The following is a 20,690-nucleotide window of genomic DNA, read 5'->3' as shown; positions in this document are numbered from 1 at the left end:
TGAACACTCTTGCTAGTATCTCTGATGAAGTTTTCAAAGCAAGATGAACTTGTCATTAGTGTAAAACATCAGCAAGTATATTGATAATTTTTACTCTGTAGACTTTGAAGCTAGAGAAAATTCGGGGGCTAAATTTCTGCATTCACTTGGAGCCATAGTGGGGGACTGCAAGACCCTGGCAATTCTGCTGTCTCAATGATTGCCAGGAGGCAAAAAAAAAAAAAAAAAAAAAAAAAAAAAAAAGAAATCAGCAGAAGAGTCATGTTAAATGTGAGGAAAATCTTTCTCTTAGATCAGGCTAGTTTTTGCCTATGAGCCTGAATTTTAATATAGGAGACAAACTTGGGATCTCCATATTGCAAATAAATCCCTTACTCTTCTGCCTTCCTGCTCTGTGAAAACAAATCCAACAAGGGGAAGGCACTGTAGCCATGAAGCCAATGAGGGAAGATGCTCTGTTGGACCTGATACTTACAAACAAGGAAGAACTGTTTGGGAATGAAGTTTGGGGGCAGACTTGACCGCACTGACTATGAAGTGGTGAAGTTCAGTACCCTGAGAGAAGGCAACAAGGCAAATAGCAGAGTGGTCCATTCAGACCTGCTTTGTCTGACTTTGACCACTTCTAGACACAAATAGTGACTTCAGGAAGGCAGTGGTCTCTTGATACTTGCTAAACATGCAACCTCTGCCATAACTAGCCTTTGGACAAAATTGAAATACTGTGAATGCGTCTTGTGAGACGCCATGCTAAAATCAAGATCCCTGGCATGTTCTTACGTTTAACAGGAGCAATGAAGTTTTAATGGAGGCACTTTACCAAACAGTGGGTCATTGATGTGTGTTGAGGGGAAAGGACATGGTTTCTGTGCTGCAAGAAAAGAAATAGCATGGAATCCCTTTTCTTTCATGTGTTACCCTGGTGTTTATGCAGCTCTCACTACTGAGGCCTAAATTTCAAATGGTCCCATTAAAGTCTGCCGACTGGGATGGCTGAGGAGTTGAATGTGAGATGATGAGCCCAAACTGAAGATGCTGCTATGCCAGGAAATGGGAGGAGTCAGGATTTGTCCTCCTCATTGGTGCTTCTCACCAAAATCTCTTTGGATCTGCTGGGACAGGCAGCATGTAAAAAATACCTTGTTGTAGAGACACTTAAAAAAGACAGTGAGACTGTAATTCAGTCCCAACTCTCTCCTCAGGCAGTCCAGTATCTCCAGACTTCTCGTACATGGCAGAGCTGATAAAGCAACAGTCTAACCCTAAAAAATAGGAGAAAGAAGGGAAAAATGAGCTGCTTTTGATTATTAAAAAGTAAGAGGGTTTTTCCCTCTATCTACTGCTTTTTCATTGTGTGAAACGCTTTTCAGTGTTAATTCATTGAGACCCTGGCTCAGAACTGGGGTGCAGTATGAAATACAAACTTGATTTCACAAGAGGGTAATTTTACTTCAGTTATCTAGAGCGCAACCTTATGAACTAAAACCAAATTAAAAATATTCCTCTCCCCTCTTCCTTTCACTCAGTGGTCTATGCTCTACCCTGATAGCAAACTTGATGATGGTATAGAAGATTTTTAATTAAGGGGAGTCAGAGGGAAATCAGAGCATCTTCTGAAAGAACTGAAATGATAAGTTCCCATATCTTGAAGTCAAAGGGATGCTTCTGATATTGCTGGCAAACTCCTGTGCCTAATAAAGACCTTCCTGCTTAGCAGAGCTGTTTTTCTAAATGTCATCCTTACAGTAATTATTTGCATTTAAATTACATGGCAATCAAATCAGAATTGAATCATTTAAACTGGAAGTGAACAAGCTGATCAATGCCAGCATAAATAGAAAGAATAGACATGGCATAGGAACAGTCTAATGGACAGATATTAACAGTTACAAATACTCAAAATATATCTTGCTTTTCAGAACATATAAAACATGATTAATTTCTCAGTTAGGAAGTATATCTATATACTTGATTGCTGGCTAGGCAGGAAAAGGGTGAAATCAGATCACCATTTATCCAAATGAAACAGCTAATTTATATGTCCTGCATCTGTGTACTATGTGCTTTTGGTGCACTATTGTACTCTGTTTATGGTCCATGGACAAGGACTACTTTAGTCTTATTTCAGTTACTAGCAATAAAAAAAAACCCAAAACATTTATGCAGCTGGATAATTACAGAATGTCATGAGGAGCACAGAACAGTTTCGTTCCTGATTAATCTAGTGGTTACTTAACTTATTTTCCTGGCTTTGTACATGGTGTCTCAGCACACTTTAAGAACTAGGGGAAACAAAAAATTAATTGAAGTGTACCATAGTGATTTACAACATTGAGGATGCTCAGATCGCATCTATGAAATAATCTCTCAATGCAGAACAAATCAAAGTAAAAACATGCATACATTCATACTGTGCCATGCAAATCAATATATAACAGAGCCTGATGTGGAAAAGAACTAAATGCCCCCAGCTTCTTTTGTGACAGTATGACCAGATTATTGGCTGATGCAAGTTGGCACTACTCCACTGGCATGTTATTGGCACCATGCTGGCTTACATCAGCAGGTGATCTGCCCCATCAACCACTAGCTTTTGGGATTGGGCCTGCAGTAAACAACTGAGTGATACAAGCAATATTTTGGTTACCATTTTCAGAATTACAGGTTTTCACAAATTAAAAAAAAAAAAAAAATGCAGAGTGGACAGTAAATCAATACTTCATTAATTCCAAAGCTTATGCCTGTTTTCTTGGAGGACCAGAAAACCTCCAAAACTAGTACACCTATATAGACCACAATTGTCTGGTCAGGGTGCAGCTCGACCTGTACTTAATAAACCTCAGGAGATACAAAAGTTTTCAGCAAAGTTGGAACTTTTATACTCTATCTAACCCATTACACAGGTGTTTTAAATGTCTTTGTAGTGGGCTCAGAATTACTTCTGAGGCATCATGCTGCCTAGTCTTCTGGTTTGCTGGGGTTTCAGCACAACAGTTTGCTGAACCCACATGTGAATGATTCTAGCAAGTGAACACAAAGCCCATTTGTGTTTAGCCAGCTGTCTTTTAGCTTTCCAGAATGCACTATAAAGTTTTTGACTATTGAAGTTCAGAGTATTGTTTTAAATTTTCATAGGAAAGTTGATGTAGCTTGCAGTGAAATATGTCCATAGTGAAGTTGTCCTGCCTTGGTCCACTATAAATTTGGAGTTCTACTTACTTAAAGAGGCTTGCTGCAATTTCCTCTTTCACTCAGCCTTCTCTGGCACAGCCTCAGCTGAATGCTCACTTGCCTATTTTGGTAGTGACTTTGAGTTGCAGCATGAGTTGTTCTTTTTAGTATTTTAATAGTACAGTACTGTTAATTTCACTACTGATCTGGGTTCTCCAGGACCCTGTTATGGCAGGTGTGAAAAGACTAAAACCAGAACTTCTGCCTACAGGCAAGTGTTAAATACTGAATTTCTCCATTTTAGGAGCCTTATTTAAAGGCATTTAGGGTTGCTATGATGCTTTCTCATGCCTTCTACTCCATTAATTTCAATGAAGGCATGTTGAAAACTTTGTAAATACACATGGAGACAAATGGACTATAATCCTAGGATAGGCTTGAGTCTTCTAGGACTCTGGTCTGACAGAGAGTAGGAAGACATGAGGCATGTTCTTACTATTTTCATTGCCCCACAGTTGATACAACAGAAATAGTGTTATGCTAAACTTGCGTAGCACCAAGTGATGCCAGTATTATCAGCTCATATGAGCTTTTGGAGAGACTTCACCCCATGGCAAAAGCTGCAGTGCAAGATGGTGCCGTGCCTATTGGACATTTCCATCATTTCTTTTAACTCACTGATCTAGTGTGCACAGTGAAGTGGTCTGTTCCAGCACTTTGCTGGGAAGACAGAGATCATGCCATCAGTAAGGGAAGAGGAGAAGAGAGTGGGGTTGGGCCAGGCCAGACTATGCATGGAGCCATAAAAAGTAAGACATACCATGAGGTCAATACATCATGGTGGGTCAGGGGTGAGTTGGCAGGATGTAGATTTAGAGCTGCATACTTGTGAGGTAACAGCTTACCATTCATTACTTTCACAGACCACTTAATCCAAGAGTGCTTCTCTCTCCTTCTGTCCGTTGTTGACCCTGTCACTACAGATAATAAATGCTGTGCATGTGCTTGTACCCAATCGCCTAGGAGCCCTGGAATTGCATGGAAATGCTTAGGTCTTACTGCAGTATGAATAATACTGAAAGATCAAGTCTAGTCCCATTATTGGAGTTATTCTGCCCTGCTGAGCGGACACTGTAGAGGACCAACATCACTAAGGTGAGAGACTACAGAGAAAGCAGTGAATGGTAAGGAGCTACTAGAGATTTCTTCGATCTTTTAAAAGACATTCTTGCTTACATCACAGTTACTGTTAATGGAACAATCCAAAGGATTTTAGACATAAAAAATGACCAAGAATTTTGCCTTCTATATATCTCCCTTGTGAACAAACCACTCTTGCTACAGTGGAGGAAGGGCCCAAGTATTCTGAAGTGCTGGGAGCTGAGCTTACATGCAAAGTAAGTTGGTGGGCTTAGCCCTGGTGACACATGGAGAAAATGCTGACTAGACTGACAATAGAAACCACAGGACTTTTTTTGCTGACATAGATGACATGATTTGCTTTGTATGCTGCAGCTATGGGATAAAACCTTTCCATTATACTATGCATTATTGGCCACTTCCTTCCTATGCATTTTTCTTCTTCTCATTCTCTTTTCCCAATATTTAATTTTTTTTCTCCTCTTTGAATTAGTCTCTATACCTACAACCCAGTATAATGAAAATTATAAGAGGTTAATCCAACTAGTTAATATCATCTGTAATTTTGCATAGATACCCTTTCTGTAGGATTTGGGTCTCTTATGTGCTTGGGTATCACTCAGTCTCACTGGTGTCCAGACTCCCCTGCTTCACTAACCTTGTCTGCTGTCCTAAGTTCAGTGTCACTTGATGTGTTTCCTGCCTCCTCCCTTGTGCACTCCTCTTTTTCGGAGCAGTAAGGTGCCATTTCCATGCTGCTGTACATCATCAATTTGCTTGTCCTCAATTGTTCTAAATCCATGCTGGTGAGAATTGCAGCTCCCACTTACAGTTCTAGAGGGTGTTGATTCAGTGGGGTAGGGCTTGAGCTTTTCTAAAAACAAGCTGGGTGGCAGTTGGAAACCAGCTGGGTGGCGATAGACCAGGGGACAGCACCTGCTGTTCCCCACTCTCTTGTCAGTATGCCCCCGGGGTTGGCTCGAGCACAAACCAAAACCTGCAGTCAAATAACAAGGGTGGCTGTAACAGCCATTCTTTTTCGGGGAAAACATGCCTCAGGGTTACGCAGCTAACAACTTTTCCTTTTCCATCAAAGATGATGAAGGGGGTGGAAAGTGGTAGGGGGAAACAGCCCCACAGTGTTACAGTCTTATCAGTGTCAGCTCACAGTTTGGCAGCCTGTCTCTCTCCAGGTGTGTGCTTGCTTATGCTGTGGTGGAGAGGTTGCTTAGCTAGTGCTTCCCGGTGCCTCCTGACAGTTTATACATCTTGACCTCAAAATATAAAAAGTTCCTTTTAGGTTGTTTTTCCCCCACACCTGTTTTCTGAGCTTTCTTCCATGCAGGTCTTGGAGGTAGGGAACCTGTTCCTGCAACCTGGGGTGCTGCCTTTCTCTCCACCATCTATTCAGTACAAAGTATGCAGAACAATGTAAGAATAGTAAGGGCCAAATCGGAGGTGTATCTGTGTGGCTTTGAGACTTTGGGTTTTGCTTGCTTCTGAGAGAATAACAAGTAGTGATTCTAAGGAAACTGAATTCAAGCTGTTACCGGCACTCTTGATGCCCAAAGAAATATCTTTTCCACGGTGTTGGGAGCTGCTGTTGGCACTGCTAGCAACCAGGTATCAGTAGTATGCTGTGCATCTCCTAATCACAAAGTGATGCTGTGCCATGCCCACTGTGGGAGGACATGTGGCATCCTGTGGCTTAGAGCTTACTAGCAAAGTCCTATAAGTTGCAACAAGAAGTTTTGATCCATGTTCCTTGCCATTCTAATGCAGTGTTGTGTCATGTTAAGATTGGAGTCCTCCTCTGAAGTGAATGAGCCATTTAGGCGTCCTTCATATTGAGGCTGGCCCCTGGCTGTGCAGTTGGAGTAGGAATGGACATCTTGATTCTCCTCATAAGCTTTCTGCCACTTAGATCACTTCTGTGTACCTCAAGCTCACAACTTCTGGGAGTCCCACAGGGTGATACTTCACATACCCAGCACCACATAGGGAGAGGAGAAATGGGGAGCAGCTCATGCTGCTTCAGGTCATGTGGCAGCATGCAGGAGCTGCAGCTGGGAATGGTTATATCTGGTGAGACTCCAGAGGGGTTGATGCCTCATTTGGAGGCCGCCTTCGTCTTCCTTTCCCATTGCTACAGTACAGAGTGGAGACATCTTGTATACTTCAGGACCCCCACAGACACAGCTTTACTGGCAGATCACAGCTCAGGCTCACTACTAATCCCTCATTCAGGTGTATGGAGGGGGATTTTTCATCCAGACTGCAATCTGGTAGTCCCTGCAATTTAGTTGGTAGCCCCAAGTATGCCCCAAGGCAGGTATTCCTGGTTTAGTTAGTAGTTTCCAGATTCATAGTTGACTAGGCAATCAGCAAGACTGATGCACTGGAGGGTTGAAACCTCACAGTGGGTGATGTGAGCGAAAAGTTTGGCTTTTCACACTTGCCCAGAATGATTGAAGAGTAGGAGAATGGGAGAAGAGGGGGCAGATGGCAGCCACAGCAGGGCTGGCAGGGGAAGTGGCTGAGTGCTGTAAAAAGGAAAAAATAAGTCATCTCATAAAGATAACCAGCTGTGCAGGAGTTTGCAAGGCCACTTATTTTCAAAGCAGCCTTCAGCTGACCCAAGTTTGCATTCATGAGTATCTTTGTGTCTGGTCAAAGTGTCATTAGTGTTTAGTTTTAAGATATGTTTACAAGAACATTTGTGTTAGAAGTGCTCTTTCAGCCATTCTGAAAAGTTGTGGTTTTAATTATTCATACAATAGATTAATCTGACACTCACAAGTGGCTTGGGATAACTGGCAGGCAAGAAAGCTGAATGGTGTGCTGCTGATTTATGCAGTGTAGACCATCAGTCAGAGACTGGAAACACCATCAGGTGACCATTCAGAGAAACAATGAAGCAAAATCTCTCCAATTTTAAATGTCTCGTTTCAACTCCAGACCTTTCATTTAATCTCTTTTTTCATACACTCTACCCACCCCTACCCTTGTTTGCTAGTCATTAGAATTCCTTGCATAGATCTTTTCTTCTTCTAATGGAGACTTTGTGGATGAAAGAGTGTGTGGGGATGTCCTGGTTTCAGCTGGGATAGAGTTAACTGTCTTCCTAGTAGCTGGTACAGTGCTATGTTTTGAGTTCAGTATGCGAAGAATGTTGATAACACTGATGTTTGCAGTTGTTGCTCAGTAGGGTTTAGACTCAAGTCAAGGATTTTTCAGCTTCTCATGCCCAGCCAGGGCACAAGAAGTTGGCACAGGACACAACCAGGGCACCTGACCCAAACTGGCCAACAGTGTATTCCATACCATGGGACATCCCATCTAGTATAGGAACTGGGAAGTGGGGGCAGGGAATCGCTGCTCGGGGACGAGCTGGGTGTCGGTCGGCAGGTGGTGAGCAATTGCCCTGCGCATCATTTGTACATTCCAATCCTTTTATTACTCCTGTTGTCATTTTATTAGTGTTATTATTATTAGTTTCTTCTTTTCTGTTCTATTAAACCGTTCTTATCTAAACCCACAAGTTTTACTACTTTTTCCCGATTTTCTGCCCCATCCCACTGGATGGGGGGGGGGGGATAGTGAGTGAGTGGCTGTGTGGTGCTTAGTTGCTGGCTGGGGTTAAACCACGACAGGGGAGAAGAGGAGAAACAATGAAGAAAGAGTGGGAATATAGCTGTTTATGGTGGCAAAAGAGGTGTGTAATTAATCTTCTGGCTGCAGAGATTTCATGTCTCACATAAAAGTTCCTGAGAGCTGAAGAATCCAGTTGTTGCTTCATGGGAAGGGTTTTTTGTTGGTGGGGTTTTTTTCTGTGTGGCAAGTCTTGGGACACTTTCTTCTTCCATTGTCCTAGGCTCTGGTCCAGAACGCTTCAGCGCGTGGCAGGGAAGTCAGTAGGGCTACTGATACAATTAAGAAATTTCCTAGAACAAATCTCAGTCTTCCTGATGTGATCAGAGTTTAAAGGGTCTCATCTGAGCATCACTGAAGTCAGTAGAACTATTTCCAGTATTTTCAGTAGACTTTGGATTATGCTGTTAAAGACAGTCCTTGCAATTCCGTTGGTAGCCCCAAGTATGCCCCAAGGGGGTATTCCTATTTCAGTTCGTAGTTTCCAGATTCATTGTTGACTGGGCAATCAGCAAGTCTGTAATGCTTTCCTAGTGCTTTCAGGAAAGAGTTTGATGATAAAATATACATTGGTCATTGGGCTGACTGATCTGAGGTTTCAGAAATTTGGGAACTACTGGTCTACATCTAGTTTAAATTGTATGGCCTCAGGGAGCTGTACAAGTTGAGGAAAAGACCCAAGCGGTGGAGATTGCTTCTTCGCTTGTACTTTACAACCTTTCTTCATGTTTACATTAACAGTAAATTTTTTCTTATGTTTGATATCATCTAATAAATATCAGCTCCTTTGTTTATGAAGCTGTTAGTTAATGTTGTCACCTGAATGTCTTCAAGTGATGTAACTAGGAGGCCCATTGACAGGATAGTGTATCAAGTCAAGGAGATTCTGTTCATAGGTAGTGTATTAACAGATCACTGCAGAAGGGAAGTTTCTGGTCTGCTGGTACGTTTTGATTCCAGTTCATTTCAGGTGACTCCTTTTAGATATTAAGGAGCTATGAGGTGCTGAAGTCTGACAAAGCTGAGTATTAAGAGAACATGTTTCAGTTATGTCTGCAGTTCTTGCGTTTAAAACAGTTGGATTTCAAACAAAAATGTATTTCTTCAAAATTAAAAAAAAACATCCCAGAAATTCAGTTATCATGTAATAGAAGTTTCCAAAAGGAGGATTTTTTGGTTAGTGTACTGGTGTCTGGTTCTTGATTAGGGATGACTGATGATGGTTGACAGGATCTGCAGGCTATCTTGTACAGAAATGAGGCCTTCCTGTAGACTCTTGTGTCTTTAAAGCATTACTTACAGCTTTTGCCTGTACCTCTCCAACCTACACCTTCCCAGATATGTACAGCCTACAGGTCTTAGTCTTTTCTACTTCTAAGGGGTGTGTGATGTTAACGAGAGTTTAAGGTTAGAAATGAGGGACTGTCTATTCTGTAACAAACTATTCAAACTATTTTTTGTTTAAAATTACCATTAACTCAAATTTTAAAGATACTAAAGCTTTATATTTTCATTAAACTTTGATCTGCATGGTCAGCTGTAAAGGAGGGTTGCAGGGAGCAGTCTATACTGTAGTAGAAGAGAGCAACTTACATATTTCACCATTTTGGAGGCTGATCCTGAGAGGCTCTGACTGCTTTCTTTTTCCGTTACAATGTGTAATATAAAATGCATTTTCAATTTGGCTTTGCAAAATATGCAAAATGTGGTTAGTGCAGCATGAGCTGCTAAGCTAGTGTGGTATTTCGGATCAAAATTTGTGTCCTGAATTTGCTGCCTCCTCCTTGTGGCAGAAGAACTGCAAGCAACAGCTGAACTTGGCTTGCAGTGAAGTGCTTTCTTGTTTTTCTCTTATAGTGCTTTAAAAGGAAGTAAAATTTGCTAAGGTTTGAAAACATCGTATGCAAAACTAGATGGTCTTCCTTTGAAGGAAGAAACTTGGTAGACCTTTCAATGTACTGCTAGGAGAGTATCTAAGTAGTCAGTTGGTCCAACGTTTGTATTTAAGGTTGCATGATTGAAGCGTGCCTGAAGGGAAATATAAAAATAAGATGGTGCCCTTCGCTAACATTAAGCATCCACCCCAAACTATTTCCAGATGTTTAAAACAGAAAACTTTTCTCAAAACTGTGCATGTGCACCGAGGTCTGCTAATCTGACCTACGTCCTCCTTTCTATGAGTGTTTACTGTGATCACTGAAAGCCCTTGTATGAATGACTCTCAGATCACTTACAGGTAAGTTTAATGGGATAATCATACTGAAGCAGGTGTAAGGGAAATGCCTGTAAGTCTCAACCTACCTCTTTTGCAGCTGGAAGAAGGAGAATACTTTGCTAAAATGGTGATAGACCTGGGTGAGGATGCTGGCGAGTCCCTAGCAAAGGGTTACCTGGCACTGGGCCTGACATACAGTCTTCAAGCTACTGATGGTGAGTTATCCTGTTTGTCAGGTATGTTGAATGGAGAGCATCTGTTCAAAGTCTTCAGTGCAAGCAATGGAAATTTATTAGAAACTCTGCTTTTAGTGCTGACTGGACATGAAAAACAATCAGGTTGCAAGACAAATGGGAACTGTTCACTTGGTCAGAGAGCTGTCTTCTGTGGTAATAGAAGTGAAGTTTTTAGGTAAAAGAAGAAATGCAAATCATTTCTTAGGAGTTGATAATCTGACTGTAGCTGACAATGCTTTGTGTGCTTTATTTGCATATTTGTAATACATTTCTTTCACTTATTTATACAACAAAAAGTCAAACTTTCCATCCATTTTCATATTTTTGTCACCCACTCGTAAATCATGTAAAGAAATACAATCCAAGAGCTGGAGTCAAGAAGTACCTGACTTCAGTTCCTGGCATGATGCTGATTCCCCACAGAGATTCAACCTCTCTGTGATGTTGTTTCTTTCTCTGCTTAGAAGTAAACAAGATAAAAATATTTACCTCACTGGTATGTAGATGATGTCTACATACAGAACACTGAATGTAATAAGTATTTATTTTAATGCTCCTTGCTTGGGTTTTGACTGACTGGACAATGGGGTCTTGCAGATTTGGTGCTTGGTAGCCAGAAGGGCTTGAAATCTCATTTCTAGGATAGTTCTAGCTCTGACTTTCATCAAGCTCACAGGTGGGAACAGTCTTTGTTTCTTCTATAACTTCTAACATAGGTAGAAAGCCTTCTAACATAGCTTCTTTGAAAAATGGCTGAGCTAATGTGTTTCCTAATCAATTTGGCAGTCCTGCCCACATGCAAGCAATGGCTTTTCTGTCATATGAGTCCCATAAAAATGAACGACCTTTTTCCAGCAAATGATTCTGAAACAAAGCTGAAATGACTGTATGGTATCATGGAAGTATGCTGGCCTTGCAAGTTACAGCAGAATTCTGTAAGGCATGTGTATGAGGAAGTGGCTTGTGCTCCTCAGTAGTGTAAGTCAGTGTATTTTTTCAGCCAGCCATATCTGATCAGCTGTTCTGAGAACTACTTTCCAACGTGGAGGCTAACAGACACTGTAGCTCTCTTCAGTTCTACATTTCTCTGCCTCAGAATAGTTCCCCTAGAAAGTTCATGTCAAGAAATATATATCCTTCCTAGCGTGAACTTTCTCATATATGTTTTTTTTTAAGTTCATTAAACATTGAGTCTGCTTAACAGCATAGCTGTTTAGCACATTTTGCCTAGATTTTGTTTGATCTGTCCATAAAGCTTTAGCAGATCCCAGAGACTATTTTCAGAGATAGAAGGTTTTCTATGTTGGCCCATTACTATCTATTTGTTATCTTCAGTATGGAAAGAAGGTGGTTTCTAAAGAGTAGAGTTGTAGAGGCATGTGCTGTACTCTGGCTCTAAAAATACTTTGATGCAGCAAAATGCAAGTTGGAAACTTTTTTGTTCTGGAAGAGAAGTTTTCTCTGAGTTTTCAAGAGGTTAGTTCAGATGTTGTAATAAGTGTCCTTTTTAACGTAAAAGAAACAGTCTTCACAACAACTGCCTTGGATTTTTTTTCCAGATTAGCATCTGATTTATGTTGTGAAACAGTGGAATATCTGCCTTCTCCTATCTCTAGCCTTTAAGTCAATAGGGCTAGTCACTCAGTTATTTGAGGGAAATCTGAAGAGTCTATTTCCCTCTTTTAGGTTATAATTTAATAAAATAGATTAAGTCCTTCAAAAGCATACTTATGATGATCATGAATATGCAACAGCATTTTACTAGAAAATGTCAAATTTGCACTAACAAGACATTTTTCATTAGCATTGTTAAAAAATAGCTTATCACAGTGAGGAAGCAAGAGTAGAACACGCTGAAAGGAAGATACCAACTCCCCTATGTAATCCTGCCTCATACTGTCAATCTTGTTTATCCTTGTGCTTATACCAGTTCATAGCGACATGCAGACACACAAACATCTGCATATATATATGGTTTCCATAACTTTCCACCTGAGCTGACTTACAGTGAGTCGGGATTTTCAATGGTAGCTAAGTATTTCAGAGACATTTGACCAATTGCCTTATAAAGCTTACAGCATTATATCAAGATGCCTTCCATCCAAGGTTAGGCTTTCTTATTTAATATATCCTTTTAGTAAATATTTCTCCTGCTGTGTGACAAAGGCATTGAGAAGTTGTGTTAAAGCCTTTTCTTTGTGACCTGCAGAAAGCACTTTCTAAAAAGCAGAGTCAGAAGAATCCTACTGAATGACAATTCAAAGAACTTTTGGGAATATTTGATAAAAAAAGTCACTTTACAACTATTAGATTTACTCCTGGATGAAATAAGCCTTCCTGAAACTTATGTTGGGTAGCAGTATGTGTAGCTTTCTTGTTCATAATGTCTAATTATGTGCTTCTTGAACTAAGTCTCGTTGAAGTAGCTGAAAGATGTGTCCTCAGAAGAAGTCATTGCCACTTCTGCGTCACTCTTAGAAGCACAAATCTCTTGTTCGTACAGAATGTCCATCTATTGCTATGCTAAATTTTCTGCAGATGTGTTCCCAATGGGTCGATGTCAACTGCAAACCTTTCTCTTCCTCTTGTAGTTCCAATTTTGACATAAGCTGTATTGTCAACTTTGCCTCCCTTAGGTCTGGTGAAGAATCCATTGGAGACAGGGGAAGGTGAGATGAATTTAACAAAGGCTAAAGAGGAAAGACCAGGTTGAGAATGCTTTGTCAGATATAAGTGCTCTTCTTATCTAACATCACCACCTCACATCTTGTGAAATCTTGGTAGATTTAACAGACTGTCACTCTTTCAGAGATGAGAGTGTATGCTGTATCTCTGTTTTCATTTAGAATTTTGGTATAAAGCACGGATCAAGGACTGAATTGGAAACTTTTTCTGTGAGTCTGTGTGGATTTTATAAATAATGAGTATACTGACAGCACCAGCTAATGTTTAAAAAAAAAAAAAGGTTAGACATTGCTTATTAGTGAACAAACACATCAGTTTTGCTTCTGGAGATAACAGTCAACGCATGCGATCTTTAATTATAATTCTGGGTGCTAAAACTGTACACCCTGCTCTATTAAGTGTCTTAACACAAGGGAATGTTTTTTGACACCCATTGATATGTGCAAAAGGGTGCATGCACATTGGTGTTCTAGTTTGGATCAGAAATGTATGTCTGAAGTCTCTCTCTCCATCATCCTGAATTCTTACGTTGTGATTCACATAATGGAACAGTTTTGCACAACAAAACTGAGTTCTTTCCCGTAAAACTAATGTGCTACATAAATACACCCAATTATGCTGCAGCTGCTAATGGGTGTTCAGTTCATGGGGCAATACTAGAACTAGACCCCCATCCCCGTGTTTGTAGTGTTGATGCTGATCCTCAGCGTTAAGTGTTTCACTCCATGCATTCACACCTACTGTGCTGCACCTGCTTGCTAACTAACACAGAACTTGCTCTCCTCTGTTTTCAAATGTGACTTTAGAGCTTTGTGTTTAGGTACTGAAATATTGCTGAAAATCCTGTTGACTTTTGGTAAGGCTTAAGCTCCTTTAAAAACCCAGAGTGCTTTAGAAAATAAGTCTTGGGCTCCTAAGGTGGCATTTGCAAAAGTACTGTGTCTTGCAGGAATAACTGCTGGACTTTCAGAAACCTAAACTCCCCTGTGCTCTCTGCCTTACTGTGGTCAGACTGCTTTTCAGGTTATTTTAATCTAAGTAATAAGTCATACTGCGTTTTAGTTGGTAGAACTGCAGCAGCCATGCTCACAGTAGGTAAAGTTGGGTAGAGGCTGAAGAATTCATTAGTGCTGTCAACCTCAGAGAATGGAGCACAACTTTTCTAAAAGTTTAGTCTTAGTAGAAGACTAACTTTAGACTTCGTAGAAGTTCCCACCTAATTCTTTCTCCTTGGTGCAAGCTTTTCTTTGTCTGAAATGAAAGTTTTTCAGTGATACAAGTGGGTTGCAGTGACGATGACCTCTTTGAACAATTCCAGGAGTAGGGAATGTACATCTCTGGGCAACCTGTTCCAGTGTCTTGCCACCCTCATAGTAAAGAATTTCTTTGTTATATTGAATCTAAATCTTCCCTCTTTTTGTTCAAAACCATTACCCCTTGTCCTATCACTACAGGCCCTGGTAAAAAAACCTCTCTCCATCTTTCTTATGAGCCCCTTTAGGTACTGAAAGGCCACAGTAAGTTCTCCCCAGAGCATTCTCTATTCCAGGCTGAACAACCCCAACTCTCTCAGCCTTTCTCCATAGGAGAGGCTTTCCATCCCTCCAACTGTTTTCGTGGCCCTCCTCTGGACCTGTTCTAACAGGTCTGTGTCTGTCTTGTACTGGGGACCCCAGAGCTGAAAACAGTACACAGGTGGGGTCTCACAAGAGCACAGTAGAACAGAGGGGGTAAAATCACCTCCCTTGACCTGCTGGCCAAGATTCTTTTTGTGCATCCCTCCCAGAATCATTTTTCATTGCTTTTTTCCTAATTTATCTCCTTTAGCTGTAAAGGCCCTGTAAATGGCATGGTTAACTTGCAGCATCGGTCCTTAGTATTGTCAAACACAAATTTCAATGTGTTCATCCAAGTCAGACACAAATCTAGAGACAGACAACCAGATTTCCAACTTAGTTGTAGCTGCAGATGCAGCTCATGTTGTGGGAGGTGGGACTCACGTGCTGTATCCCAGTAGTGCAGAGGCAAAGCTGTCGTTACCATAACATATTTTATGCTCTTTCTGACTACAGGCTGAACATCAGTCAAATATGTTACCAGGTGAAACCTAAAAGTTCTACCTTTTGATGTTTATTTTGGGGGGCAAATAGTAAAATTTCTTCTAGTCATCCTCATTGTGGCATCTCCAGAACTGCTCTGTAACTTACGTAAGGAATCTTGTAGTTTCCATGAGAAACAGAATCTGATGTATTTTTCTGGATGAGTGTTTATAGCTATGATCAAATCCTTTCCAATGTCTCCTCAAGCATTTTTGTGTTTACATCAGTCTTGATTCTTTGAATTCTTTTCTGAATTTTCCTTCTCTGTTACCTTTTTCCAGTATTTGGCAGTGGACCTGGATACTCAGTTTAATGCTATTGAGAGTGAAGTATTTCCAGCTACTCCTCATAAATGTTGCATTTTGCATGAAAGTCCTTGTCTTCAAATTTATTTTTTAAACTGCAAATTTTTTGTTCAGTTTTTACTACTTAGAGTAGATTTTGTGGTGTAAGCAATTTTTGATCTTTATGATTTGGGAAATCTTGAAGATTGGTGTTCCTCCCAAATGAACCTGGTGTTTTGAAGAACTGTTGGAAGATGCAGGAATAAAAAAGGTCTGATCACTCTAAATACTTAGGCAAAATAAATGACTTAAAAAAGTTTCACCTACTAGTGTGCTGCAGAATCAAAGAAACTGATTACCTTTGTACCTTGTTACCTTTGTAGAAGAACACAACTCTTTACTCATAATAACTTTTAAGAATACTTGAATTTTATCTGGTTTTGTTGCTTAAGTATATGCTGCTTACTAACTTTCTATTCTGGAGCTTACACTGACTTGATGTATGAAGTCAAATAAATTCATAGGTGTATGTTTGCTGATGTTTTGTGCGCTTGATCAGTAGCTCTCAAATTCAGGGTAGGCAGAAGAAGAAACAACTACTATGCAAAATCTGAAAACTAAGAACCAAAACAAGATAGCCAATGTACTTCTGAAAATGATCACTAGCTTTCCAGATATTCTGTATCTGAGAAAGCCATGCTTCTCTAAGCTCTTCCTCCATTCCCCTTGCTCTTGATGATGATGATGATATCTTATGATACCCTGCCATAACAAGGACTTGATTCTTCTTCTCCTTTTATGGTTTTGACTAGGAATTAATACACACGTTGAGAAGTGAGCATAGTGGGCAGGATCCATTAGTCAAGCAATTAGAGGCACCAAGGAGGGCTTTAGTGGCTAATGCCATACCTGAAGTAGCCTAGAAGTCTGTGGTGGTCTCAAGGGAGGTGGTGTGTTGTCAAGGGTTTTGTCATAGAGCTGTAAATTTAGCTCCTGGTGTTCCCTGTTCAACCTGCAACACCCTCCTACGTGAAGATAGTGGTGGAGACGGCCTGTATCCGAGTCAGAACATGCTGCTAGTTACTGCTTTTAGCATATACATCAACCTGGCAGAGGGCCTGTTATGCTCTTAGTATATAGTTAGCGTATGTCCCCTTCTTCTCCCAGACCACTTCAGTGGCATATGTAAATAAAAAATGTTTTGGCATTTCAGACAAGGGAGTTGGAAGAGTCTTTAATTAAAATGAAATTGAGAATTTGGGTTAAAATACTGGTTTTGTGCTGTTCTTTAAAAACAAAATGGCATGCTTTCCAGCCATGAACACACACCCCACCAGATTTCCACAGTTTTTATGTTCCCAGTTTGAAATACTCTGTGCATGTGTAACTATGTATTTATTTAATCTGAAACATTGAATTCAACTCTTAAATGGCATTGTATCTTGTCCTACAGCTACTCTGAAGGGCACTCAGGATGAATTAAACAAGAAAGCACTTCAGACTTTGGAGAGGTGAGTAGGAATCTTGCAGGTACTTGCATTGTGTATTTCTTTGGATGAATTCAGAATAATTGCTGGTTTTAATGTTGTTTTTCTTCTGCGTAAGGCTTACTTGCCTGAAAATTTAAAAAACGGTTCAGTAGATTTCAGCAATAGTCTGTCAAAACCGTCCTTGTGATGGCTAAATGCAGTGATTATTTGGTTGAATATCCAAGGGAAGAGTACCTGTTCTGCCACTAAACAGCAAGAACCTTAGCCCCAAATTAGCTGCAGTGAGATCTACAGTGCTGGGAGATGCAGCTTCCTCATATGATGCCAGCAGGCAAGTGTGGAAAGCTAGTTTTGTCTCCCTTCCTGTGTGAAGCAGGCTTAAACTCCTATTTCCCTCATGGTGGGAAAGTACCTTCACCACCAGGGTGTAGGCTGCTATGGGGTGACCTGGCATCAGTGCACTTACCAGGGAGAGGATGATTACTGTCCTAGTGGGTGTTTACATGACCTGTTGTGTGAAAAGGGTGCTATGGAGCTAGTGGTACAAAGCAGTCGCCACTCGCCTGTTCTTCACCACTGTATTTTGTGCGAGAGTCTGATCCAATGGCTCTGCCCTGAAAGTATCTTTGAATTGAACTCCTCTGCAGCTACAGTTACCTCAAGTAAAACTGCTTGGGTTAAAAACTTTTTTGTCAATTCTGTTGTGGTAGAGATGTGAGGTGTGAGCTTCCTGACCCTGTCACAACCAAGTTACACCACCCAAAATACACTAGGTGGTGCTTGGGCAGTTAACATTGTAAATGTAGTTGCCTACAGACTTTAGATGGCTACTAAATGGAAGCTTATATGGTCTAAGTCTTGGGCTGAAGTATCTAATTCTGGGTTTGTTGTGGTCATAAATACATTACAAAAGTGAAGAAAATTTGAGATCTCTGGTATCTCAAAGTACAGGTATAGCAGTTGAACATGTTACTGGATCTTAGCCGTTTTTCTGACGCTGAGCAAGGAGTCCAGTATGTTTGTCTTGCACTGGTTTTGCAGTGGTTGCAAGAGCATGTAGTAAGCTGAAACCACAGATGTAATTCTGGATGTTTACCCTATGGAGATCTGAAAGATAAAATTTTAAAAAGCCATTTATTCAGTCACTTTTTAGATCAGGAGTATACTTTAAGTCACGCTAGTTCCTGGACCCAATGTAATACTTTTACTTCTGCCTAATTTTGATGTAATTGCAGTGCATTTATTTTTATCCTTTGACCTTTCCCACTGGCTGTGGCTTGTTTTCATGGTATCTTAACTCTAGCTAGGAAGCAGACAAGCTTCTAGCCAAACATTAGGTACTCAAACTTAAGCCAACAGGGATGTTGTGGTAGTGAGCTGGTTAACTAGTATCTTCCTAAATGACCGAGTTTGGTTTCTTTTTTTTATCTTCCTTGTTTTTCACCTGTTTTTAAAGTACATATATGATCTCTCAGCCATGGTTTGGCCTGTAGCCATCTTTGTAAGTGGCCTTTTCAGCTGGAAGATTGGATCAAATATTTTTCTAACACCTTTTGAGGAAAATGAGCAGTAAACTAACAACCCTTTGTTTCTTTCTAAAACCACCATTAATATCTTCTCCCATACATCCATGTGAACTTTCCCCTGTTGTTTATTGTTGGAGAGGCTACTGGAGGTTTCACAGGAGCTGCTTGCTGAAGAGGCAGCTCACCCTGCTCCAGCAGCTTAGGGCAACGCTGGGTTCTGTCTTGTGGAGTCTTGTTGTTGTTGTTTGGGGGGTGTTGGGCGAGTGTTTGTTTTGGTTTTGTTGTTGGGTTTTTTGTTTTTTGTTTTTTGTTTTTTAAGTGGGGGGAGAAATTAGTGACTTGCCTGTACTAATGGCACAGTGATGTCTTTGGCATTTCTTCAGAATCCTTGAGTGCTACCTTGATTTGCAGAGTTACAGGACACATTCAGTCCATATTAAATTAATTAGTCCTAGAGCCATTAGTTATGAAAGTCAGCTCCAACAGCTTCTTGCTCAAGGGCCAAGACGGCATTTAAGAGGTGGCTGCCATTAAAATGGTGTGTGGTTTGTTTCCTAAAGTAATTATTTGATTTTTGTTTGCTTGTTTCTTTATTATTAGCAAATGAATAGTTTTGGCAGGGTTTTTAACAACCAGCCTTGTCAACCTGTTTCTCCCTTATAAGGATGTTAATCATGCTCACTTTGGGCAGGACAATGCAGGTGCAGGCTTCCCTGCTGTCCTGGAATGCAGACCAGAAAGAGGTCAGGAACATCGGTTGGCTACGAGGGACCTTCCCTTTCCCCCTCTCTCCCACGTGAAATGACTTACCTGTGCCACAGAGCTAGGATTGAGCGCTGTGGATCAGCAAGGGGATAATCCACTGGTACCCTGGGCTGGGCTGCCAGTGTGGCATGAGCCAGTGCCCGATGTTGCTCCTAGGTTAGGTCCCCAAAACACTATCTTCACATTGCCTTGGTTAATGGCTTCTCCACAGGCTAGCAAGCTCAGACTGCAGTTTAATGCTTAGCATAGTCTGAGAGGACAGTTGTGCCCTGGTTGTCCATCCCTGTTCCCTGCCTCGCACAAGCCTGTGTGAAGGGCCTCCATATCTGGTTCTGGAGACACTGCAGTCTTCACTAGCCAAGGGATCACTGCAGTGCATGCTGTTGCCTGCCATGGACTAGAAGGTAATATTTAAGAGGTCCAAGCCTGAGGAGTGAGGGCCTTGGTTTTGGTCCAGGTTCAACTCCTGCCACCAAATCCTCATTCCTACCTCAGTGTCTTCCCTTTCCAAATTAGGAGTCTACTGTCAACGATTGGCCTAGAAGCTGCAGGGTGGAGGATGTTTTGTGTGTTTGAGCACCAGCTTACATCACAGGCTCCTGATCTGTAGCTCTCTACATGCTTATAATCACAATTACAGCAGAAACAATTAATTTTTCAGTGCTAACCTAACCCTCTCCTATTGTTCGAAATGCAGCAATATAGGAGCAAGTTGGACAACTATCTCCCTCACCTAAATTACTTAAAATAATGCTTTAATGGGTTTGTCATGAGTTAACTATTTTCTCCATATTCGTTACCCAAGTTCCAAAACACTAAGCGACATTTAATGAAGGAGCATGTAAGTTGTATAACATCCTGGCAGTTGTGTTTCTCATACTTGTTTCCTGTGAGCCTGGCTTAGCCAGGCCAGGAGTGATCTGCTTCTTGTCTAGTTTTGGTGTGCTCCCCTGTTACTGGACTAGTTACTAGTTTTTTGTAGGAGAGGACTGGGTTTTGTTCTGTGCTTGTGTGCAACTCATAGCGAAGGAGTTCTGCAAAGTACAATCTAACAGTCACTTTTCTTTTTGTATTGTGTGGTCATCCTTAAAGAGCACGTGACTTGGCCCCGGAAGATCACCAAATCATCCTCTACCTGTCACTGCAGCTGGCTCTTGTCAGACAGGTATGTGCAATAATTGGCAACCACTGAGTCATGAGCGAGTGGGAGAAGGACAATCCAATTGAACAAGACCCAGACTTGCTAAACAGGGTCCTTTCCTTCCTACATTGTAATTGATAACAATCCATCAGAATATGTTTGTGTAAGATGTTTTATATTATTATTTTTTAAATAGTAATTCTATAGCACATGGAACAACCTTGCCTAGGGCATGCATTCAGCTCTAACTCCTGAGTAGTGCTGTTCCCGCTTGGAGCAACTTTGTC

The 20,690-nt window shown here is 40.9% G+C and overlaps 1 protein-coding gene across 6 annotated transcripts in view; it reads left to right on the top strand.

The window, feature by feature from the left end:
• TTC7A (tetratricopeptide repeat domain 7A) overlaps positions 1-20,690 on the top strand; it is a 182,317-nt gene that overhangs the window by 58,726 nt on the left and 102,901 nt on the right. For 4 of the 6 annotated variants that reach the window (XM_049833713.1, XM_049833718.1, XM_049833717.1 and 1 more), the window contains 4 exons: positions 10,275-10,392; positions 13,050-13,082; positions 16,935-16,992; positions 20,355-20,427. In XM_049833713.1, coding sequence (XP_049689670.1) covers positions 10,275-10,392; positions 13,050-13,082; positions 16,935-16,992; positions 20,355-20,427 — 282 coding nt within the window. Of the gene's footprint in view, positions 1-10,274; positions 10,393-13,049; positions 13,122-16,934; positions 16,993-20,354; positions 20,428-20,690 lie in introns of all 6 variants that reach the window. The other 2 variants (XM_049833712.1, XM_049833714.1) reach the window with 2 other exon arrangements.

The sequence above is a fragment of the Accipiter gentilis genome, chromosome 30 (assembly GCF_929443795.1).
Source record: "Accipiter gentilis chromosome 30, bAccGen1.1, whole genome shotgun sequence".
Classification (NCBI taxonomy): Eukaryota; Metazoa; Chordata; class Aves; order Accipitriformes; family Accipitridae; genus Astur; species Astur gentilis.
The sequence above is the reverse complement of the archived record's forward strand: the minus strand, read 5'-3'. Positions and strand labels throughout refer to the sequence as shown.